Here is a 25987-nt window from a genome sequence, read left to right as displayed (position 1 = left end):
AAAAGAACTAAATACTGTGTCAGTTAATTTTTATAAATAATTACCTATTTTTATATTATGAGGAAACCTAATTTGTTACCATCTGCTTGCCATGAGATAGTACTTTTCTAGTCATTCTGTATTGAAAGAAACCAGGATTTGGAAATAAGAATTTTAGTTAATTCTTTGTGTACTTCTTAAGGTGCTCAGGAATACTATAATTAGCTATATCAGATACTTTATTATTCTGGTATTATAGAATGAAAGGAACAGATAACTTTTCAGCCAAATAATTTTTTAAAAAGAACAAGGTTAGAAAAGTACAGTATAAAAAAAGTAATATAAAGACATTTTAAATTCTGAACATAGAGGAGGAAATTTTATTAAAGCGTGGATTAAAAAATGTAACAAAAATTCTCTATGTAACCCAATACTCCATTTTATACTAATATACAGAAAGTAGTCACATTATAGAATGCACTTATTTATAATTATTATAATTTATTACATTTGTAGTTTAGTACAGTCAAAATTTAAGTCATATTTCTCCTGTAAATCTAATTCCACCAGTAATCAAAAATTGTTGAGTTTCTACTATATTGATCTGGCACCTTGAATTATTGATAGTGTTCTTTTATCTTTACTGTTTTCTGTTTACTTGTTAGAAGTCTGCAGTTCTATATACTTGTTCATATTTCTAGAAGAAACTGGCTATAGTTTTTGGTTTTTAGACTGTAACACTTCTCTAAGTTTGTTTATTTCTCTTAAAGCAGATAAATTCTTATGAATTTGAAGTCTTTAGTGGATTTCTCATCTCTCTTCTCACCCCTGTACCCAGTATCACATTTTAATTACCTTTTTCTGATTTTTAGTTAGTCTAATTATTAGAATATTCATGTTATTATCCTGCTTTATATCTAGAGATGTTAAATGACTTAAATTCTGCATCTGCTCTTAAATATGCTCTTAAGTTAGATCTCTTTATGCAACTCCCTATTAAAACATTTGAAAGCATTGGCATAAAAACAAAATAACCATTTCTGAATATATACATCTTGATATTGCAGATGAAACAATGATTATGATGATAATATTGAGTTGACTATGCAGTTAACCAAAACTACAAATATATTCACAATATGCAAATAATATGGCTGTAAGATTAATATGGTTGAGAAATGTATGTATATGTATCTTCAGGTTAAAATATCATCAAACATTTCATTTTCCCATGAAAGCTTTTTTAAACATGTTAACAGTTGTTTCATTCAATACTTAGTTGAATTTTGTCTTGAAATTTGAAAACTGAGAAGCATGGTATTATGTATTAATAACAAGAATAAATGTTTAACAGAAGCTTATTCTGCCTATTAGGTTACATTGCTAAATTGAGAAGGAAATGTGACTTGACACATTCTTCTTGGTTGTCTGTGATCTGTGAATATATACCACCATGGAAGTAATACCACTTCTGTTTTTTCTTAAAGCAACAGACTTAAAAGGGAGCCTCATTAATATTAATAATCAAGATTTGTGACTGGTATATACAGTGAAAAAAAGAAAGGCAAATGTCACATTACACTAAGCAATAACTAGATTATCTTGTTAAAATATTGGTCTTACACGTAACGTCTTCTTTGTACCCACATCTTTTTATTTATAACCTGAACTACAGATTTGGGATATAATTTTTGAAACTAACTACATTTCATGATATATAAACTGTAATGTATTTTAAGTTTAGAATTATATGTGTTTACACAGATAGGTGATTATCTTACTTTATAATGTATTTCTAGTAGCCTAACAAGCCCTTTTATTTTAGGAGGGGCTCTTGAAGATAATTAGCATATAAAGTTTCATTTCAGTGTAGCTTTAATCACTGATGTTGTTGTTTTCTTTAGCAGATTTTTTACAAATAATAGGAGAGTCACTGTGAATCGATTTTGTCACAACAAAGTGATTCCAAAGAGATCTTTACTGAGTTTTCTTGGATCCTTGCAACAGGAACTTTTGGGGTTGATGAGGTTTGTCAGAAGACAGAAAAGATGGTGTCACTTCAGATCTGATATTCCTGGGTCTGGACTTAAAGATTATCTGTTGATGATTGATTCTTCCCCATGTCCTCTCCAAATTCAGATCTCACTTCTCCAGAGGTTTAGAAGGCCCTATTTGACCACTGCCACACAGAAAAAGACAAAACTCAAGAAAAATAATATTGCAAGTTGACTGCTCTACAAGATACAACATAAATCTTAGGTCAGAATTTCATGACTTTTGGCACCAGGCCAGCACACTGTTAATTGAACAAAAAATGAGAACAAAAGCACAGATCCTAAAACTTAGATTTAACTTCTTCCCAAATGTAATTCACTATACCCTTTAAATATAAGGTATTCTTTTCACCAATATAATTTTTCAGCTATTGGGGCAACTTTTTCTTACAAGGGCTAACAAAGAATGGGTAGGACTCATAAATATGAAACAAAGAGGAGGATAGTCAGGTAAAGTAGGGAGGAAGGGAGCAGTTAAAAAGTACTTTCCTTCAAATAAAATAATTTTACAATGTACTTGTTAATAGCAAATCTCTGAATTAAACATACATCTAACAAGTTCATGTTCTTTTTATGAGTGCCTTCAGCCATCAGACTAACATTGTTCTCTTCAAATATTGTTTTACACTCTGCAAATGAAGTACACCCACACACAAAAAGGAGTGTTCCTTCAAATTCCTATATTCATAGCACTCCTAACCTGCCCCAATGATTCTGGGTAGAATTTTATTTTTTGCAGCAATGATTTGCCCTAATGTTGTAATAAAAGAAATTTTTTATTTTTTCCACATCAAGGAACACATAAGCATTTGAAAGAAACAATGACTTTCATAATCGAGATGTTTATATTTCTGTCATCTAAAAATGAGCTCTGCTGATTCTGCTATAAGGAATTGGTTTAAGTAGAATAAAAACAACATAGTAACTTTCTAAATAAAGCTTAACTGGGATTCATGAGATGTCTACCCATTCTTTTCTCAAATAGGTAAGTACAAAGTTATTCAAATGTTCCCACATAAAATTACTACTATTCCTGACTCATGAAGTCATGTTTTTTTACATTTTTGTCATCCTTCAGTCCTAGAGTTTCCTGTGATTTTTTACTTATTACAGTGGTGATTAGTACATTGATACATTTAATTTACAGGCAAGTACTGATTTATAATCTTCATACAGTCTTTTTCTTGCCAGCAAGTAAGATGATTAAAAAAAATTATAAATGGCTTCCTGCCCACTAGTAATCTGTGGTGGAATTTGATAGAAAAGATGAACAATTTTGTCACTAATAATGGATTAGTGACAAAAACCTTAGTGATTTGGTTCTCCTAAATATAGTAAGGGAGCAACTTAAATGAATTTAACTTCTTAATGCTCAGTCAACTAAGTATATGCATATGTGTTATTAAACTAGTTTAAAATTAGCATGAATTTATAAGCTGCTATTGTCATTTAGTTTATATTTACCAATATTTAGAGACACAAACATTCTAAATCCTTGCACTTTAGCCTCTTGCCAGCATATAAATTTATAAGTAGCTAAATTTCACTTGGTCTAGACTCAACCCATATGTTGGAGCTTTCCTGGTGGCTCAGTAGTAAAGAATCCTCCTGCCAATGCAAGAGACACTGCCTCAATCCCTGGTTCAGGAAGATCCCCTGGAGAAGGAAATGGCAACCCACTCCAGTATTCTTGCCTGGGAAATCCCATGGACAGAGGAGCCGGGAGGGCTACAGTCCATGGGGTCACAAAAGTCATGATTTAGGGACTAAACAGCAACAACCCTTGTTACCAAGGAATAAGTCCTTGAGTTTGATAGAAGGCAATGAAAGTGGGCCACCTAAAAGATTATATATTTTGTATGGAATCTTCACCATCTTCTAGTCTCACCTTTTAAAAAAAATAACATTTGGCAGATGGTAGATCATTAAAGTAGTAGGCTTTGTTAAGTAACAGTAAAACCTATTGTATAGGTTTTAGAAATCAGGCAATAGATGCATGAAATTAAAATCCAATTAGATGGGGAGGGATGTTGTTTCACTTAAACCAGTTGACTATTCCATTTCTTAAAAGTTTGCTGCTAGGTTAGGGTGGATATACAATTGTTTCCTGAAATTATCTTTCATTTCTTTCACAAGTAAGATTGTAAGCTTACACTAGAAATACATAAATACTTTTGGTAAATTGAATTACAGATGGCTAGAATAACTTGTTTTTAGACAGACTTAGATTGCTCTGTAAACTTTAATCCTTACAGAATGATAATTAGGGATTTTGTTTTGTTTTTTAGCCAAAAAATGAAGAATTTCTTATCCATATCACCTGCTAAGGCAAAAGAGGAAAACATTCTAGGGTCCTGATTTGAGGGGGGGCACAATGGAGGTTTTCAAATGATTTATCACATAACCAATAAAAGGAAATGGTGACTGGTCAGAGAGGTTAAAACATAACAATCATAACAGAGGCAAAACATCACAGAGGTAGAAATATAAAGGAAAATTAAAACAAGAGTATTTAATATTCATTTCTAAAACATCATTCTGAATGATCTACTCAAAAATGTTTTGCTTCTGACTGATATATTTTCACATTATTCAATATGTTCATTTAGGTACCACTATTACCAGCTATCTTACCAGGCACAGTAGATGACAGATGATGAACAAGGAGCACAGAATCTCCTAGGAGCTCTGTCATACGTGTTACCTGAACTGAAAAGGCTTTTCTTTGTACTTCTTGGTAAAGTATGTTGCTTAATGGTTAAGTACAGGAATGTAGGAATCAAATAGGCCTAGTTTCAAATTTCAGTGCTAGTATTTAGCTTCTGTATGCTCTTAGGAAAAAGACTCAGTCTCACTGAACCTCAGTCCCCCATCTGGAAAATTATTGATAGAATACTTACTTCATAAGGCCATGACGATTCATTAAAATTACATCTGTATCAAGTGTTTAGCAGAGTACAAAGAGTGTTAATGAAATGGATGATGGGATTACTGAGAGCCCTGGGATGGGTAGTTCATAGACTTCCAAATCTGGGCCACAAATTCTAACACCAAATCTAACTTTACTTGCTTCAGTTCCCTGGCATTCATTCTATCACCTTGTTTACTGCACCTCAGGTATCAGGAGATGGGAGACATTCCACAAAGGTATGTTCCCACAGAGCCTTTTGGTATCCTGGGATCTTAGGCATTGTCAAAGCCTTCAGAGCCCTTCTATCACTGAGAAGCATATGTCACAAAGGAGGTGGGGGTGGTGACAAATGATGAGCTAATCAAAGTAGATTAATGGCAAAAAAAAAAAGTGTAACTCAAAACCCATTTAGAATTAAATACACCAAACTACTTTATTCTTAACTATGTATGCATATACATATTCAGGTTTTTCTCTTCTGGTTGGTACTAATTTAGTGTTTTGTTAACAAGTTTTATGTTTAACTTAAACTGTTACACTGGGTCTTTAGGGAATTTTCCACAGATCTATTAAATACAGAAGTTCTTTAGTGATATATAGGAACATGTATTGTTTAACCAGAGAATGTTACAAACCACCACCAGCTTCTCTTCCCACTTTCTATAAACGTTGGAATATTATCTCACGTTTATGCATATCCTTGGCATGTTCATAACAGCTGTTTCATTAGGCATTCTGTAGCTCTAATGGAATTAATCATTATTTTAGCCTATCAAATTCTATTTTTACTCACTACACTTTTTTTTTTTTTTTACCTCAATGTTTCTACCTGGCTCCTATTTTTGTTCTTAACCACAATACTTGTGATTTTTACTTGGTCTATAATATTTCCTTTTAATTGGTGCTGGCTGCTCTAGAAAACTATCCTTATTTTAATTCTTTAATTTTTGTATCTTGCCCTTGGAGTGCTTCTTTTTGTTTATACTCAAACTTTAAACATTAGCCATTTTACTCATGTAAGTCATTTCTCTGAATATTACTTTAAAAATACAGGATTAAGACAAATTTCTGAGTCATAATCCACTAATCTCTGAGATTCTTAGTCCTGTTTACTAAAAATTATCAACATCTGAGCTGTGCTGGAATTGGTGGCAAGATTTTTTGCTGGAGAACAAAAGGCCCTTTAAGAAAGACCGTATTTGTAAGAAATAACAAGATTCCATATATACCTATCTAGATTTCCCCTTCATTTTCACATTTGGAGCCTAATCACGTAAATTACAAAGACAGGAGGAGGAGGCAACATCCACAACCTCGATTCACTGTCTTCATAGCACTGGAGGGTAAGAAGCGATATTAAGTAGGCATGACTCTGTAGCTCCACTCCGGGAGAGGGAAGTGAGAGAAAACTGGGCTAGAGAGGTGTCGGATAGTTTTCACTCCCCCTAGTTTTAAAAGGAGGCATGTAGTCATTAAATGAACTCTTAATGAGGAACATTGTACATATACTCAAAGCAGCTTATACTGCTGTAGCTAGTTGCAAAACAAAAGGCATGTGTCCTGTGTAACACACGGGGAAAACACATCCTGTGGTGTGGCTTTGTGAAACTATAAACATCTCAGTTACGTAAAATTATGTTTAATGTTTATATATATGTTTATATATTCGCTTGCTAATTGGCTGTTAGTACATTTCTAAAACTAAACCCCTTTCCCAATGGGTGTAGAAATCATTTTTTACAGAGTGGTAGTATTTAGATAGGCTTCCATTCTTTAAAGGCTTCCCAGGTGGCTCAGTGGTAAAGAATTCACCTGCCAATGCAAGAGACATGGGTTCAATCCCTGGGTCAGGAAGATCCCCTGGAAAAGGAAATGGCAACCCACCCTGGTGTTCTTGCCTGGAAAATCCCATGGACATAGGAACCTGGCTGGCTACAGTCCGTGGGGTTGCAAAAGGAGTCAAACACAACCTAAGGACTAAACAACAAACTTGTTCTTTAATGGTGGGAAAACCATTGCAATACAGGCTTTGAAGAGGGTCATGGAAAAAAGTGGTTCCAAAGAAAGTGATGTCTGCTGCTGCTGCTGCCAAGTCGCTACTAAGATGTTATATACTTTGGAAATATGGTTTGAGATCTATTCTCTGATGGTCTCTGGATTTGTTACAGAACTTTTATCAGGTTTTCTTCAGTAATGTATATACATTTTTCATTTTAAGTTGCATTTCAGATTTAATAATTTGATAAACTACTGTATCCACGAACTAAGATGAATCATTTTTCTTGCTTTTTCTGCTATACAGCTTTTTAAAAAAAATCCTGATTTCTCATTTGTCTTTTTGTGTATTTCCCCCATCTCTACTTCCCATTATTTTGCTCTAATACTGTATGGCTCCTGTAGTATTTCAATTCTTACTTAACACCTCTCACCATGTCCCCACAAATCTTTGAGCACACACTGTGGTCTTCTTCTCTTTCAACTAAATCTATGCTAGTCAATATGTCTCTCAGTTCTCTTGGCAAACTTGTTCTTTTATGCAAATTGTATATAAAAATATGACTTGCATATCTTTAAAATGTGATATAAACAAAAAACAATACTGTTAAATTACTGTTCGTAATCACAAAATTATACTTTTAAATATAGGAGTTATTTAAAATCCCTTTCATTATGAGAAGGGTATTACTATGCAAGTAATTTACATTAAAACACATTCTATCCAACAGATGTGTGGATTTGTGGGCTGGTTTTGCCAGTTTTAATTCACATGTAATTCATGTAGACCTCGTGTCAGCAACAACTAACAGTAATACTACTTTATCTAAAAAATGATAAGCTATTTACATTTATATGTTGTTATTATTTTATAGTCCTCAAATTTTTTAGTCCTTTACAGAAAAAAAAGCATGTTGATAAAACTGTAATTTTCCATAACACATTTTCTCCAAATCTTAGTATAAAACACAAGACATGTTTTTTTTGCACACTCTACTTTTATAGAACAACCAGATTTGTGATTGATTTCTTTATTTTATTAGATTAATCAATATACATGGCAGCTTTCTCAAATCTCAAAGTTCCAAAAGTATGTCATTTTAAAGGTGAAAAATCATTTTCCTTTAGATGTCATCTTCCTAGAAAGCTATTAAAGTCTATTTATAAACAAAAATAATTGATAAACTAACACATTTTAGAAATCAAAATATTTTAAATTATTTTAAATGAATACAAGATATGCTTTTTTAATTAACTATCATAGTTAAATTTAATATCACAAAACAAAACGACTTGTCCCCACTAATTTGTCAAGTGGAGTAAAGTCATTGGGTTTTTACACTTAATATAAGTTTTAAATGTGATTATTAAATGATAATATTTTATCAATTATAGGAAATATTCATTTATAGGAATTTCCTTAGGTCCATCAATCTTTTTAGGCCAAGTTTGAGCCCATGTCAACCTTCAAGGTTAGATTCAGCACACCTAACCTGCCTACTAAGTTTTCAATTTAAGAATATGAATTTCACTGGTAAGAGGGAAATAAACAGTGGCTAAATCATTGTTCAACTTACAGGAAAAAAAAAAAGCTAAAGTAAATGGGATAGTTTTAAATAACTACTTAAAAATATATATTTTAAAAATTTAAAACAGGAATGGCCAATGATATCGGGTTTAAAATTTCACAAGGTAGCCTTAAAAAACAAAATAAAATAAAAATTGTGACATCATCACCTTATTGATTAAAAAAAAAACAACCTAAGCTTCAATAGTCACTGAAGGGGTGACAACCACTTGTAATCTACATTTAAAAGTAATTTTAATCATAGCTAAAACAAACTAAAAACAAAGAATTCTATTAAGAAATAACAAAAATGATAAACATTTAATAACACCTAAAATGTAGATACTTAAGATCCTAAACAAAAATATTAAAGGTAAAAGGGCCTTGAAAATTTTTTTCAACAATTCCATCTTATAAAATCATTTTCTAAATAGCTCATATCCTTTGCTTTGGTGTTTTGTCTCCTATCAGCTAAACATTATACAGTAGAAAATCACTTATGTTCTTTTCAAATGCTTGGCATTATAATGTGATCTCATATCTTTCCTCAAGTTAAATTTTGCTCCACATATTCCACATGTATACAGATGAATATCCATGTGCTGTTCCAACTGTTCATTATTTGGAAATATCTGAAAGCAGACCTGGCATATAGTCTCACCAGCAGATAAATGAGAAATCATATGCCGTACATGGTCATGTTTTCTGAAGTTGCCTTGATCACAAATGGAACAGACATACCTGGCCATGCCTTTGTGCATGTCATTGTGCAGGCGCAATTGACGTTCTCTTAAAAACTGCTTCCCACATGTCTGACAAACAAACTGTTTTTCCTTGGTATGAACAGTATAGTGTTCTCTTAAGTGACACCGCTGATAAAATCCTTTCCCACACAGGTTACAAAAATGCTTTCGTCTGTGATCTCTTTCATTCTCTTCCATGATGGCACTCTTAAACACATCTTGGTCTAGGCAGCTAGACATATGTTCAACCACTAGATTTTCAGTTTCAAATCGCTGGCCACAATTAGGACATCGAAAAGGACAGGCAGAATGTTTAAATAACTGCTTCTTTTGGATACTGTTTATCTGGAAATGATTGTCTCTAAAATCATCCAACATTTCAACAAACATATCCCTTATTTCTGACTGTTCATCAGGATTCTCTTCCATGTCCATCTTCTCCTCGGCATTTCCTAAACCATTCATCGTCAGATCTTGGGGCTCTCCACATCTCTGGGCATGCTCCTGAAGCTGTCTACCCTTCACAAGTATTTGTCCACATTTGCCACATGCGCAGATATTTTCGATGTGTTTGGCTAAGTAATGAGATGACAGGTCCTCCTCAGTTATTGTGAGCCCACACAGCTCACAAGAAGCATTTTCAGTATCCTCTTGTACAGGACTGCTGTTGTTCGGGGGCCTCATATTTTCTAAACCACCTCTTTCATCAGCATTTATTGACATCCGAGGTTTTAGAGTTTTCCTCCCACTTTTTTTAATACTGACATCTTCTTCAACATAGTATCTATAAAATGGCTCTTCAGCTTCATCTTCTAACTCATCATTGTCAGTGGACTCATTACAGTCTTTATCAGTAACTTTAATAATGTTAAAGTCTTTCAGTTCATCTGTAGGAATATCCTCTGGTTCCATCTTAATGATGATTCTTTTCCTCTCAGCGGCTCTGCTCTTTTCTTCACTGGCTAGTTCAGACTCCACTGTGCTACTTTTCCTGCTTCCAGTGGTTGAAGCCGAATCATCAGCAGCCTGGCTTGTGTCTCCTCTGTATTTGTCTGTCTGTGCAGAAAAGGTTTTAGAAGAATCCTTTTCACCAAATTCAGCTTTGATATTACTGTCTTTTCCATCTCGAATATCCACTAACCTATGATAGGATCTTGTGTTTTGGTATGAATGTCTGTTAGTACAGGTTAGCACATGCTCATCTAGTAATTTTTCACAGCTAAAGCCAAATCCACAACTATCACAGGTGAAACTCCGTCCAAAGCGTCGTGATACACGTTCTTTTGGAGTAGATAATTTGGACACAGAACTCTTTTTACATACATCAAATAATGGCTCAGGAAAATTACCTAATTGCAACGACTCTTCATCAGGCTCTCTATTATGTGGTGTATTCACTGTTGAACTTGGCTCTGCACACCACCTATTAGCTTCACTGCCATTTCTAGCCACAGTGTCTTCATACATTCTCACCCCAAATATCATTTTGCTGTTCTGTTTGCTAGAAGCAGAAGATGAACATTTTGAACTAGAACAATCTGCATCCTGTATGTCTTCTAAGCAGTCAGGGACATTGTACAGCTGCAGGTAGTTCATTGCCACTTTAAACTGTTCAAAACTGGAAGGAGCTGTCATAATTTTTCCTAAATACATGAACTGCAAAATGAGATCAAAACACTCAGCACTAATTTTCATGTTGCTGAGATTCAGTTGTGCAGTACTATGCTGATGGTTCATGAAAAACATTCTAAAATAGGAGCTACAAGCAGCTAGAACAGCTTTGTGTGCTTGAAAGTAAATGTCATCAATCGCAATACAACAGTCACAGAGAAAACCCCATTCCCTTTGGTTGTTTAGCTGCTGAAGGACGTAGCTGCTGTGGCTGGGCTTTGCCATCTTCTATTAATTAGAGACCTATGTAAAACAAAAACATTAAAATCAGACAAGAAATCAGAAAAGCACTTGAAAAAAAAGAGCTGTCCATTCTAACGTAGTAAAACTCAATTAATATATACCTGAATCACTTTTAAAACTTAAAGGTGAAGATACCCAGCCATTTATTCAAGCTTCTCATTTTTATTTTAAGAAATACAAGCAAAGGTATCAAAAGCAAAACCCATCATTTTGGTTTCATTACAACTCTAGGAGGAAACATGCAATTTCAAACTAAATTTGAAAGGAAAAAAGACACTAGTTTTAAAGTACTTGAAGAATACAGTGAAAGCAAGTAAAACAGCAATTTGAATTGAAAGTAATTGCCAAATATTAAAAAAAAAAAACTTCAGGTGATTGATATAAAGGAATTATTGCTCATCCTTAAGTGTGATGCAGGTATTTTGGTTGTGTTAAAAGCATCCTATCTTTTACATACACATACTGCTGTGTTTACTGATGAAATGATACATCTAAGATATGCTTGAGAATAATCCAGTGGGGTGGGTATAGGCTATAAATGATACAAGATTGGTCCTGTGGTGATAACTATCGAAGCTAGGAGGTAGACATAATTCTATTTTTGTATGTTTGAAAGTTTCCTTAGAAAAATTCTACTCACTAAAGCTTATTAGACTACATGCAAATGGTACCAAGCAAATAGGTTTGGTCAATGCCTGTCTCTTAATTTATTAGAGAAGGAGTAATTCTGTATAAAGAAACAGGGGACCTATTTGGGAAGGAGGTATCTGTCCTTAGATTGTAAATTTTTCTTCATTTTTCACTCATTAAAAAAAAGGTATACAAAAGGAACACATGCTTATTGAAAAAAATTAAAACATAAAAGTACATAAAAACACACCTTAGGTCACATACCTCTTTCCAGAGATAACCTCTCCGATTATTTATCTTCAAATTTGTTTATATGTATACCTACAGAGTCAACAGCTATTGAGTATCCACTACATGCCAGACAAATAGTTTTGCTTTGGTTTTTTTTAACTTTTTTTTTTAACCTAAATGATACTGTACTGTACATATCTTTCTGCAACTAGTTTTCTTCACTTATCATCATATAAATATTTTTAATGTACAGAGCTGATGCTGAATAAAGACAGGAGCCCTGTAAGTCCAATTATATTACAAAGCTAAAATAAGATCCAATGTTAGCCCTGATTTTTAACCTGTATAAATAAAATTTCAGTATCTATCTTCTACTTGAAAATAAGTTCCTATGCAATTTGACTGAACATAAAAAGAACAACTGAACAAGCTGTTCACAGAAATAAAACATTCATGTCTCCACACCTTTTAATCTCTGCAGTGATAATTAGAAATTATCTAAATTTACTTACTTCTACTTGCTTTTTATCTTTTTGTCACAAATCACATGTGGGTCACATACCCCTTCCCCCTACTGCCTAAAGATCACCCTGCTTGTTTTCTTCCTGCCTGAAATCAGAGTTACACAGTAGGGACATGCCCCTGGTGAAATGAAGATGGCTTATGAGACCTACTGCCATCTTTAAATTGAAATGTCTGGACCTTTTCTGTAAGCCAGATCAAGTAGTATTACAAGTAGGTATAGTATTCCAACCTTGTGTAACTTAGATATCTGTATCAGAATTGAGTCATGTTCAGTATGTAGCTATATACAAAATGCAATGTATGCTCAGGTATTTATCAGTGTGTTATTTATAACTCGAAATGCCCGATAATATGGGAGTTGTAAGTAAACCAAGGTAAATCCACTTCCAAAAATTCACTGTCATGTGGCCTTTATGAAAATTATATTCATGAATGAAGGCTATAAAAAAATGAGAAAAGTTTTCAGGATGCAAAGTCAAGTAAATAACCACAGACTATGAAGTTATATAAAAATTACAATAACATAAAACAACAACAAATCCTTATTTAAAGAGTTAAAACACACACTCACACACAAATATTGACCCCCTCCAAGCCCATTTTATGTAGGATGAGATTTCTAGGTCTATAGACATTTTACAGCAACGGTCCCCAACCTCCAGGATCTAATGCCTAATGATCTGAGGTGGTAGAGCTGATGAAGTACATAATAATAAAGTGCATAATAAATGTAATGCACTTGACTCATCCCAAAACTACCCCCCTGACCCCAGACCTTGGAAAACTTGCCTTCCACGAAACCGGTCCCTGGTGCCAAAAAGATTGGGGACACCACTGTTCTACAGGATTCAGAGAGACCTTTAATGAATAAAGAGGTAGAAGGATAGATATTATCTCACATTTTCTTCTAATAATAAGAGTTGTTAAAAAATGAAACAAAGTCATCTAGAGGATAATGACTGTCCCATCTAGAAGCAGGGAAGAAATTCTGTTGGGGACAGTACAGTGAAAAGGCTTTGGGTCAGACAGGCCTGAGTTCCAACTTAGCTTTGCCACCTTAGATGACTTGGTTGTCCTCACTGACCCCAAGTGTCCTGAACTGTCAAAGTGGGGATAATTACACCTCAAAAATCGTATCAAACATGAGGCTTCACAGGAGCCATGTGTGGAATGTTCAGTACTTGGCACGTGATAACTAATGGAAGGAATAGTGGCAGTTGTGATGGTAGTGTCGCTTCCTTAAGCACAGGAGCGAAGTCTGACTAGACAGTCTTAAAATTTCCTTCTAAGTAAGAGCCCATCCGTATGAAAGCCAGCAGTTTATCTGTTAAAACTTTCAGGTTTAAATGTCTTATGCTTGAAATAATGACATTAAGAGCTTAAAAGTTCCAAAGACCTTTCTAATCTAAAGGAAAAGCAGTTTTATGGTCAGCAACCACAATGAATGCAGCCACATAGACCAATATGATAGGCACATCTGTAGCTACAGTTATAATTCACTTAAATTAGTGAACATACATTCTGTGTTAAACAAAATACTAAAACGAGAATCGACAGCATTTTAACATACATTAACTCAAAAATCTGTTGAGTATTTTGGTGTACCAGGCACTGTATAAAGTACTGAGAATCGGCAACAACATAGGTATCCTATAATCTCAAGGATACATCACTGAGGGCAACTTATTGCTCTAGATGAGTTACTTCACTCAACACATACTCACATACTATGCATGAAGGCAATGTGCTGTGATGGACAGAACAAGGGCTCAGGGTCCAACAGACCTGAGTATGAATCCCACCACCACCACGTCTCTGTATTTCCATCTTCCCCTCATACAGCTGCAAGCTGAACAAGTACCTTTTTGTCAAAAATTAATGCTAATACTACAGCTCTTAGGCTGATATAAAACTGTTGTTTCTACAACATTACAACCAAGTTCTGAGTCAAGCTGATTTTAGGGAGAGTAACCTTTACTAGCAACCATTCACACATTAGCATGAACAACTCTCTTCTTGTTACATCTCATTCAGAAAAGCTTTAAGGCAGCTTAATAACACCAAAACAAAAACAAACAGAAAGGCAGGAGGTGGAATCATGGGTGAAGGATCTAAATTCCTGTGAGACTTTTAGCTTATGTCTTGAGAATAATTTTTGCATTAAAATCTTTATTTTCACTCACTTTTATTAAACAATAGTTTCACTTGGAGACTGGGGAGCGGGGGGGGGGTAGGAAAAAAAAAAAAGTTTCACTCAAATTCCAAAAGAAGTTTGCTCTTTTTTTATATCCTTAATAATGCTACCCCCCAAAAACATAGTGAACTTTGTTACAGTAAAGCTTGTTACCTGTTTTTAATAAATGTTTAGATTTCAATTCTTGTTTTTATAATGACATTCTGTGATTGCTTTTGTTTGTATATTACTACTAGCTGCATCACTGGTAGAGCAAGTTTGTACAGCCACAAGTCAAAGGGCTAGGGCTGAGAGCAGAAACTTCAAAGTTGATCCAAAGCTGAGGGTTCTCCCAAGGCTAGAAGGAAACCCAGTGTGGATGTAGTTCTCTAGAGGAATAAGGAGTTAGGTGATGCACTGGATTTTTAAAATTTTAGTTTGAAAAAGTTTAACCAGCTTTCTCAAATTCAAAACCAGCTACCAAGCACATTAAGAATATTCAGTAATTTAGATATTCAGAGGCTTTTAGAGCTTAGAGATCTAATCTGGTCAAACAGGCTTATTTCACACAAGGACAATGATGTAGTGCTGTTAAAACAATGTATTAAGGAGGGTTAACTGTGGTAAAGTAGGAACTGGGATTCCTGACCATCCAGATGGTACTAACCACTAAACAGTGATTACTACATACTCCTTGCAGTGTGCCCTTCTGCAAAGAACAGTCAGCAAGGATTGGGCATGAGTCCTTAACATGAGATTTATTAAGATCCTTGCACAAAATACTACCCAATCTGAACTCCCATCTGTAATGTGGTTGTGTCTGTATATGTGCATCTAGTCTTATTCAGTAGATGTGTTCCCTAAATTATACTTTAAGCTATTTCAGAAAATTTCTCACTGACATAGTAAGGTTTCAGAAATACTTTTCCTTCATTGCTAAATCTCTTAAATGGAAAAAAACAGTTTTGCTTGATGTTTCTATTGCCCTGCTGCTGCTGCTAAGTCGCTTCAGTCGTGTCCGACTCTGTGCAACCCCATAGATGGCAGCCCACCAGGCTCCCCCGTCCCGGGGATTCTCCAGGCAAGAACACTGGAGTGGGTTGCCATTTCCTTCTCCAATGCGTGAAAGTGAAGTCGCTCAGTTGTGTCCGACTCTTCTCAGCCCCATGGAATGCAGCCTACCAGGCTCCTCCGCCCATGTGATTTTCCAGGCAAGAGTACTGGAGTGGGTTGCCATTGCCTTCTCCGATAAGGCGAATCAGTCAGTTCAGTTCAGTTCAGTCGCTCAGTCGTGTCCGACCCTTTGCGACCCCATGAATTGCAGCAAGCCAGGCCTCCCTGTCCATCACCAACTCCCAGAGTTCACTGAGACTCACATCCATCGAGTCGGTGATGCCATCCACCCATCTCATTCTCTGTTGTCCCCTTCTCCTCCTGCCCCCAATCCCTCCCAGCATCAGAGTCTTTTCCAGAGTCAACTCTTCCCATGAGGTGGCCAAAGTATTGGAGTTTCAGCTTCAGCATCAGTCCTTCCAAAGAACACCCAGGACTGATCTCCTTTAGAATGGACTGGTTGGATCTCCTTGCAGTCCAAGGGACGCTCAAGAGTCTTCTCCAACACCACAGTTCAAAAGCATCAATTCTTCAGTGCTTAGCTTTCTTCACAGTCCAACTCTCACATCCATCCACCCTCTAATCTGTGTCAATGACTTGCATTACTAAGAACACTCTTCTGAGAACCATTTACACAGCTCAGGGCTTCCCAGGTGGCTCAGTGGTAAAGAATCTTCCTGCCAATGCAAGAGAGGTGAGTTCAATCCCTGGGCTGGGAAGATCCCTGGAAAAGGAAATGACTACCTACTCTAGTCTTCTTGTCTGGAAAAATCCCATGGACAGAGAAGCCTGGGGGGCTACAGTCCACAGGGTCACAAAGAGTCAGACATGACTGAGCACACACATGCAGTTGAGTTTATAGTTCAGCATCCCAATCTCTGAACTAACAATTACCTCTGTGTCTCAAAGGTAATTGTTAAGTACATATATTCATTTCCTCATATCTATTTCTATGTCTTATATGATAAATGTATGTATATGGATTTGACTTGAGGGCTATAGACTAGATTCTTAAGAAGCCTGAAATGTAGTGAAAGGATTCTCTTTGCTTATAAACCAGAATATCAGAATGTATTAAACACCCACCATGTTCCTAACACAGCATAAAGCACTGAGGTGGGCGGTGGAGAAGGATGGTATACAGTAGAGCTAATTACATACGAGGGATTACATTTTATTTTTTTGTTTTGCTGAGCGGTGAAGCTTGTGGGATCTTAGTTCCTCAACCACAGACTGAACCCGTGGCCCTGGCAGTGAATGTGCGAGTCCTAATCACTTGACCACCAGGGAATTCCCTGAGGGATTACATTGTAAACCAAGAAACAATTTGAGAAAAATTAAATACTAAATTATATTCAATAAAGCTCAGTAAGAGTTTACAAAGAGAAAAACATGAATTGTACTAGAACAGTGGCCTTTAGGAAGGATTTGACTAAAGTCTCCACAAGTGAGGATAAGAAAGAAAAGTAGAAAGCAAGGGGAAAGACATTTCAGATATCTGCACTGGTGTGTATGTAAACAATTGGGGAGAGGTACACATCAGCAAAAATAAAAGCTTGAAAATGTAATGGGAGGGAAGATAAATTTGTTTCACTGACCTTACTATCAAGCAGGTGTGTGTGTGTGTGTGTGTGTAACATATATCTGCTTAAACTGGAGCCTGGTATGTCAACAGTAAGATATATAGTATTATATATAAAACATGTATATGTGCATGTAAATATGTATATCATTTTATCATTTAATCCTCATAACAATCCTACAAAGTATGTTCTAAGACCCATTTCCAGATAAGAAAACAGAACACAATGTTCTATAACCTTCCTAAGGCCACAGAGTACTTGGTGAGATTAGAACACAAGCAATATGACTTTTCAGCTTGAGATCATAGCCTTAATGACTTTGCCGCCTATAAAAATAAGGTCACCTTGGCAAAGTTCTTCCTAGAATACCATTTTCCAGGGTATACAGTGTTCCAATCTCTAAATTTAACCTCAGTAAAATTCTTTAGGTTTTCTCCTTGAGATTTCTAGGAAGAACTGGTTATACAGGTTTGTTTCCTAAAGAGAACACGTTTTAATTCAAGGTGCTGAAATTGGACAGTCATCATCAAGTTTAGAAAATTTTATTCACTTTTTAGAATAGGCATCCTGACTGATTATTAGACTGCAAATTCAGTACTTAGTACAGGAAGTTCTGAAATTTTACTGGGTTATGCTCCAAAACTTTAAGTTATTTGGAACTTAAAACATATTCCCATTGAAACAAAGCTATAAATGGTGGCTCCATTCTGTCCTCACACCATAAAGTCTTTAAAAACCCCAATGAGGCTGTGAATTAATTTGTCCTAACTGTGCTGTGCTGTGCAGTGCATGCCGTGCTAAGTCAATTCAGTCGTGATTCACTCTCTGTGACCCTATGGACTGTAGTCCACCAGGCTCCTCTGTCCACTCGATTCTCCAGGCAAGACCACTGGAGTGGGTTGCCGTGCCCAGCTCCAACGGATCTTCCCCACCCAGGGATCGAACCTGTGTCTCTTAAGTCTCCTGCATTAGTAGGCAGGTTCTTTACCACTAGCGCCAACTGTTCTGTAGTAGTATTAATACTTGCACCTTTAGCACTAACAGAGAGACTATACAGCAATGCCTACTACACTCAGCTCTCCAAGACCAGGACAAGACTTAATGGACTTTGTGTTCCCTGTGCCTAGCACGATTCCCATGGAGTTGGCACTTAATGCATGCTTGTTAAATGAACATATTAAATAAGACCCCAGGGAGCAGACATTGATAGATTTGAATACCAGCTCTACCACTTACCCAACTACAAATTTTCTTCACCTCTCTGAGCCTGCTTTCTCAACTGTAAAATAGAGATAACCATACTCCTCATGTAACTCTTATATAAACCAGAGATGAAAACTGTCTTTCTAATCCAAGAGCAACAGAATTTTTCTTAAACATTAATGTCATCATTGTGAACAAAATTCACAGAATTTTACCAAGTGATCAAGTTCAACCTGCTGCTTTATAGATGAGAAAACAAACAGGCCCTGAGAAATTAAGTCATACTCAAAGTCCAATCTAATTTTTTAGATGACAGGACAGGACCTTGGTCTCTTTCATTCTGGTCTGGGGCTCCTCCTCCAATTCCAACAGCTGCCCCACATACAGCAACACATGGCTGGCTACTAGCTCCTCTGCACCAGTTTTGTTTTTCTGAAAAATAGGAACTGTTCAAATTTGCAAGGGTTGTTCACACCTACACAAAACAGCCTGAGGCTGTTATACTTTTGGAGAGTGTAGTTTGTGGGGTGGTTAGTATTCTTCTGTCTCCTTACTTGTCCAGGCCAACTGCTGTCACTTCTAAAAGGTCTGCTGATCTCCTGTAGCCTACTACTTCTGTTATGGGTTATGAAATTCAACAAAAACTCATTGAAACTGAGTCTACATAAATAATTTTCTGTGAGGACCTAGGGAAGTGTTTTATGAGTATGATAAGGTTTTAATTCATGCACTTTGTTTAACCTATCTTAATTTTTGATAGGCAACAAACTGCCTTACTCTTTGCTGACGTTGTCAACCAAATAACTTCTGAATAACTGAGGTTATATGAAGGTTATATGAGGTTACTGAAGTCAAGGTGCTAGGTCTAGGAAATGAATTTATTCACACAGAATGCAAAGGAAACATAGTGACTCCTGAAATATTCTCTCTCTCCAGGAGAAAAGCATTTAATTCAGTCTTCATTTTGATCTGTTCATCCTGAGGAGGCAACATGGCATCTACTGACCACCAGAGGGCACTGGGTGAACAGCAGGCTTGTCTCAGTAAAAGGCAGCTTCACCAGGAAGTCCCTTTTTGCACGTGGCATTCATATTCTTAGGGTTCATTTTGTGGAACCCTATTCTTCAACATACTCACTCTGTGACTTTGTCTGGGACCCACCTAAAATTGCTCTTCCCCCACCTCCATCATGCACTAACCACCCAGGATACTTGTGAGTCACCTAGGACTTCTGCCTCACAGTTAACTAAGTCTTGCCAATTTTCTCACTAAATATTTCTCAAATTTGCCCCTCTATCCCATCCTTACTTTTCCTGTCCTTTGAGGCATCTATCTTTACTTCTAAATTATTACAATAGGCTCCTTAACTGGTCCCTCATATCTATCCTTCACCCTCAGATGATTCATAAAGAACAAAAATCAGACCCTGTCATTCTGCTTCTGAGTCCTTTCACATACCCTCAGATTGAAATGCAAACTCCTTAAGGAAAGCATACAAAAGCCCTTCCGGTCCACCCATCTAGTCTCCTCTGTGGTTACTGCTTCAAACTTCAGACAAGCAGCATCAAACTGCTTGCCACCTCCCCCATCCTCCAACTCCATATACTTCATGTATTTCTTATCTCCATTTTGATTCATGCTAACTGGTTTTTAGCTGTTTTCAGCTAACTGTCTGAACCCACCACGTATCTTTTAAGAATCAATCACCTTCTCCAGAAAGTATTCTGTAAGACCTCCCTCTCCCACTGATTTAGGTTTTGATATTACTGTGTATTATCTCCTTATTTTGCACTGACTATGCTATTTTTTAAATCATCAGAACAGCAACATAAAGCAGATGTTAATGCACAGACTAACCAGACTGCCTGGATTCAAATTCTGGCTCTGTCACTTAGTAGATGTATGAACTCAAGCAGGTTACATCTAAACTGTGCCTCAATTCTCTCATCTGAGAATGGGGATGATAATCCTCCCTAGGGCTTCCCTGGTGGCTCTGGTAGTAAAGAATTTGCCAGCAATGCAGGAGACCTGGGTTCGATCCCTAGGTCGGGAAGATCCCCTGGAGAAGGGAATGACAACTCACTCCAGTATTCTTGGCTGGAGAATTCCATGGACAAAGGAGCAAGGAGGGCCACAGTCCATGGGGTTACAAAGAATTGGACACAGCTGAGCAACTAACACACAATCTTCCCTAGGGTTTAGGGTTACTATAAGGAGGTGTGTCATGGAGCAACTGCTAAATAAGAATCAATTGCCACAATTATCCATATGTTGCCACAATTATCCATATGTTGGTCTCCCAACTAGACTGTGAGCAACTTGAAGGCCAGGACTTTGGCTTGTTCAATTCTCTGCAGCATGGTGTGTACCCAGTAAATGTTGCTGAATGAAAACTGGTCAGGCAGCTCTAAGATGATGGGAGGGACTATCCAGCTTCCTTCTTTCTGAAGAAGGCAAGTCCACATACATTTTTTAATTGTATTGTTTTCAATTGTGTAGCTCCAAGTGTTAAATTTTTAATTCTAACCAAAATCCTGAAAACTTCACACACCTTGAAACCAATAAAAAGAGTATCATAAAAAGTATGTTCAGGGGCTTCCCTGGTGGCTCAGTAGTAAAGAATCCGCCTGCCAGTGCAGGAGACTGGTTCAAACCCTGATCTGGGAAGATCCCACATGCTGCAGAGCAACTACGACCACGTGCCACAACTATTGAGACTGTGCTCTATAGCCCAGGAGCTGTAACTACTGAGCGCACGTGTCCTAGAGCCTGTGCTCCAGAACACGAGCAACCAGCCCAATGAGGAGCCCGTGCACCATTACCAGATAGGAGCCCCTGCTTGCCACAACTAGAAAAGAGCCTGTGCAGCAGTGAAGACCCAACACAGCCAAAAATAAATAAATCATTATAAACAACAACAAAAAGCACCTGGCCTCCAGAATGTTGAAAAAATTAAAGTAAAAAAAAAAAAAAAGTTATGTTCATTCTAAGAAGCTTAACTCCATTTTTAAGTCTTAAGTCTATTTAATATTTCCCCTCATCTCAAACTAACTGACACAGCAAACGCCTTTGTGCTTTCATACAAATAACGTATCATTCAAACTGGGATGCTCTATCACCACACTCAATGGCAGGGATTATTATGATGTGGTTCCCCTGCTTCACTGTAGGCTCCCTGAGATCAGGGCACTATCTTAGTCATCTCTGTGTCCCAAGCCTCTAACAGTTGCCTGACATTTAGTTGGTATTTGATCAGTTTTTGAATGAATAAGTGTTGAAGAAGGCAAGTTTTATTTTGCTTATGAACTTTTTGCATTATTTCAATTATGGCTACTTTTATATAATAGTCAAAAATTAATGTGATTTCCCATACAACTGATTTTTACAACAACGCTGAGATAGGTATTTTTACTATCCTCATTTTGTGAAATGAAGAAACAGGTTCAGTGGTTGATACTTAAGTGCTCATCTTTTAAGATGGGACTCAAACTCTGACTCTTGATTCAGAGCCCTAAGTTTCAGTGTTTGCAGCCAGAAAACACTCTTTCTGGCAATGACTATTAACTGAAGTGTCCCTTTGGACATTCTAAGCCTCCCAGAGTCACCCCATTCTTATAAAGCCCCATACTGCAGGCAGAATGCCCTACTCTCCCCATTTCCTCTTCCATCTGCTGACTCCCACCGCCCATCAAAGGAAGCCCTCCTCTAATACAAAAGATTTAAAGTGAGGATGGAGCTCTTCAATTATCTCTAAAAATGATCATATCTCAAACAGACAACAGAAAATCTGGTTGGAGATTTAATTCTTTTAATTTTCCAATTTTATTTTGAAAGTGATTTTAAATTCAAATCACAGAAAAACAAAACAAACAACAAAAAAACTCATGTCCTCAACACTATCAACCAATGTTGTTATTTAACTTCTATGTACTATTTCAGCAATTTGTTTTCAGAATATCAGCTACTTCACAGTTTACTCTTCTTGAAAATACCAGGCTAAGAAATGAGTGATTCTGTACTCTTAAGACTTCTTATATGTGCCACAATATGAGTATACTTAGAAATCTAACTTAAATATGTACTGTCTCCTTCTAGGCCACATCTGAAACCCACAGTCATTAATCTTCTTCTTTTCTCTAGTTTCCTTTCCTTGATGTTTGCCATGTTACCTCTGGATACAGATCCAGAGGGACCTCTCACCCTGTATCAGCACAGTGATATCCTGGCAGTGGTCTTAATGATAAGTATAACTATTCCTCCCCAACTATAAATTATGAAACTCTTTACAAATGTGAGGGTTTGGTTTTGCTTTAATGAGTTTGGCCAGTATAAATCAACCCATCAAAGGCTTGACACCAACATTAACATTAAAGTGTGAGAACTAGCCTGCCAAGCTACAGTAAGTACTTCATAAGGACAAACCTAAAATAGCAGCCCTGTTATATTTAAACTCTCATGTCTGTTACTTAATCATAGAATTTTAAACCACTCTAATGCAAAACTTTCCCTTTTTCTCTACCTCGCCAATTCTCACCAACCAGAATAGTGAACAGACAGCATGAGTTCATGAGTCCATGAATCATCAGGGCTGTCCCTAGCCAGGGTGAGGTGCACACAGCAGCACAGTATGACCAAATGTTGCCCTCTCCCATTTTAAACAAGGAATTGACTGTTAACAGTGATTATCTCTAAGGAGTGGGAGTCAAACTTACTTTCATTTTTGTTTTTTATGTACTTTGGTATAGGTTGAATTTTTATAAAGAAAATGAATTTTATATTAAAAAACATTTCTATTCTGAGGAAAAAAAAAAAGACATGAATCCCTTTTAATTTGGTTCCCATAAGAGTATTAGAATAATTTCAATTTTTACGGTAAGAGATAACAGCACAAGAAAGTGTCAGGAGACAAGATCCTACAGGGACCAAAGTGACCTCTCAAGCAAATTTTTGTTTTCAAATGTATCTCAATTTTTTTGAGCAGAAAGAAAGACAACAGTTTGTAGCTTAAAAATTAAATTTATGGAAAATTTTCTGTATTTTTAATCTCAAATGGTTCTCTCTCCCCTTTGGACCAGAGCTTAATAGCAAAGGCTTAGCACTTCTCTTGGATGGAGGAGAGGCCTGAAAGCAGGCACTTCTTTTCTCTTGCATATTAGAATGGTTATTCTGCAAGGCACAAAGAGATACCCTTAAAAAGCTCCATGAACTATATCTTCCCCAGAGCCTGGGAAAAGAGAATGAGGAAACAGTACAAAAATTTAGCTGCATTAAAGTGAAATAAAACACAAGGTCAAGAGCAAGTGTCTGAGACTGCTCTGCCCTGCTAGGGTCCTGGTTAAATATGATTTCTCTTTGACAACGATGCATCAGGGCTCCCCCTTGCCTCCAATTTATGCCATACTGGGGTACGAAGAATAGAAAGGCTTCAGTAAGATTGCTTAACTCGAGCAGTTGTTATTCTATACCATGAAAATCTGGTTGTAATAGAGAAACCTGCTTTTAAAATGAATATAAGATGCTGATTGAGGGTTCTACTTGCAGACTATCATTATTTTATCAATCTCTGGCAAAGTATTTCCCCATCACTACGGTTCAATTTTTTTCTGTTTAAGATAAAGAAGCCCCATCTAGCTTCTTCCAAACCCATTCAGGTATTTCTGAGACTTTATATCTAGCAAGTGACTCAAAAGTTTTGAGGTTCTGATGGCCAGCCATCATTCAAGCTTCATCGTTTTGTATTCCAAATCTCATCATATCCATTTGAAATGACAAAATTTCCTAATTTCAAAGAAAAATGTGATTGCTTAGTAGTTATCATGAGAACGGCATCCTTCACCAAATCTGCTCTGGAGTGCCTTGAACTTGAGCTCAAACGACTGATTCTAAGTCTCAAAGAGCCTGGGACCACATCTTGGGATCGAGTGTCAAAGGGGAAATATTTCGTTGCTGGCATAGTTTTCCTGACGTGATACATATTGCATGGGAATACACTTAGGCCAGTAAAGAACCTGCGCGTGCATACCAGTTTGATTTAGAAATATTATTACATACAAACGCCGTACTGTCCCCAGAAAACATCAAGGACTTTCATCAACATCTCCCTGACGCTCCCAGCTTGGAAAATGTCATGTCAGCCTTTCAGATCACGCAGATGCGCTGCTTAGGTACGAAGGGAGACGGGGTGAGTGGTGAGCTCAGACCCAAACCTACATATTTTAGTGTTAACTGCTCCCGATCTACATCCAACATATTTACCGAACACTAACAGAACTCTAGTAAGCGCCCACCACTGGAAAGGACAGCACTTTCTTCCCAGGAAACGGATCTTTCCACTAAAAATCCCCAAACCCGAGACCTACCACTTTTTACTGAACAAAACAGCGAGTGTGACGGCAAGAGGGGGTGGGAAAAAGCGTGGCAAGAATTTGCACGGCTCTTACGCCTCCTCCCTCGGAGCGCGCCCAAGTCTGCGGCCTCGGGCTCCGGGACACTTCCCCTCCCACCCGCCAAGGAGCCGCGGCTGTAAGTTGAGAGAAGCGGGCTCTGGGCACGTCAATCAACCGGCTCCTCCCGCCTCCCGTCTACACCTCCCCTCCCCTCCCCCCTCAAAAAAAGCAGAGAAAGAAAGGGAAAAGAAGGTAACTAATTTGGGAACTAGTCTCCGTGGGGGCTTCGCCTCCGACCCAGGGAGGCCGCACGTCCCCGACTGGGCGCGCTGGCGGGCGGCGGGATCAAGCAGGCGGCCCGGCAGTCACCCGTCACCGGGTCCTCGCCGTGCGCCCGCGGCGCTCCGGCTCCCCGCACGGGTCGGCGCCGCTCGGGTCCCGCACTCCGCTGAGCCCGCCGCCCGCCGCCCTGCAGCCCGGGCCAAAGTTGCGCAAATAGCCCCATAACTGGCAAATACTCACCGGCCGCAGCAGGAACCGGGGCTGCGGAGATTTTAGGGAGTTTAAGGCAAATCGGCAGCGGGAAAGGCGGGCGGAGGCGAAGGGGCCGAGAGCTGCAGTGGCGGCGGCGCGCGGCGCTCGGGCTGGGCTGCGCGGAGAGGCTCTGGCTCTGCCAGGGACTGCGCTGCAACAAAGGACTTCCGCTGCCGCACAGCCGCGCCTGCTGCACCGCACTGAGCCGGCCCCGCTTACGCGGCGACTCCGGGTCTGCCCACCAGTTCGCTGCGGCGTCCGCCAGCCTTCCCCTCCCTCTCGACCGCCCACCCACTCCGCCGCTGGCTGCTAGGGGCACCCGCGGTCGCCTGTTTGTTGCAACAAGTTTCTGCGTCGGGCTCCGAGGAGGCTGGCGCAACCCGCACCGCGGGGGCCGGCGCGGCGGCGGCCTGACCACCCCTCTCGCCCCTTTCCCAAGGGTAGGC

At 37.9% G+C, this 25987-nt stretch overlaps 1 protein-coding gene across 3 annotated transcripts; it reads right to left on the bottom strand.

Moving 5' to 3' along the window:
• Positions 1–336: 336 nt before the first annotated feature.
• Positions 337–25669, bottom strand: ZBTB1 (zinc finger and BTB domain containing 1). 3 transcript variants are annotated; one of them, XM_019969043.2, is made up of 3 exons: positions 25530–25669; positions 9248–11163; positions 337–2158 (listed from the first exon to the last, which is right to left on the bottom strand). In XM_019969043.2, the coding sequence occupies exons 2-3, from the start codon at positions 11143–11145 to the stop codon at positions 2122–2124; spliced, it is 1935 nt and encodes a 644-aa protein (XP_019824602.2). In that variant the 5' UTR covers positions 11146–11163; positions 25530–25669; the 3' UTR covers positions 337–2121. The 3 variants fall into 3 exon arrangements, with proteins under 3 accessions (XP_019824602.2, XP_019824601.2, XP_019824600.2); XM_019969042.2 differs by lacking the exon at positions 337–2158 and adding an exon at positions 13339–13407 and having other exon boundaries at positions 7955–11163; positions 25530–25666; XM_019969041.2 differs by lacking the exon at positions 337–2158 and having other exon boundaries at positions 7955–11163.
• Positions 25670–25987: the final 318 nt, after the last annotated feature.

Source organism: Bos indicus, chromosome 10 (assembly GCF_029378745.1).
Source record: "Bos indicus isolate NIAB-ARS_2022 breed Sahiwal x Tharparkar chromosome 10, NIAB-ARS_B.indTharparkar_mat_pri_1.0, whole genome shotgun sequence".
Lineage (NCBI taxonomy): Eukaryota > Metazoa > Chordata > Mammalia > Artiodactyla > Bovidae > Bos > Bos indicus.
This window is presented reverse-complemented; position numbering and strand designations above follow the sequence as displayed.

What these genes read in the sequence shown, in the direction of transcription:
- ZBTB1 (XM_019969041.2), bottom strand. Translation starts at nt 11,145, where the DNA reads ATGGCAAAGCCCAGCCACAGCAGCTACGTCCTTCAGCAGCTAAACAAC.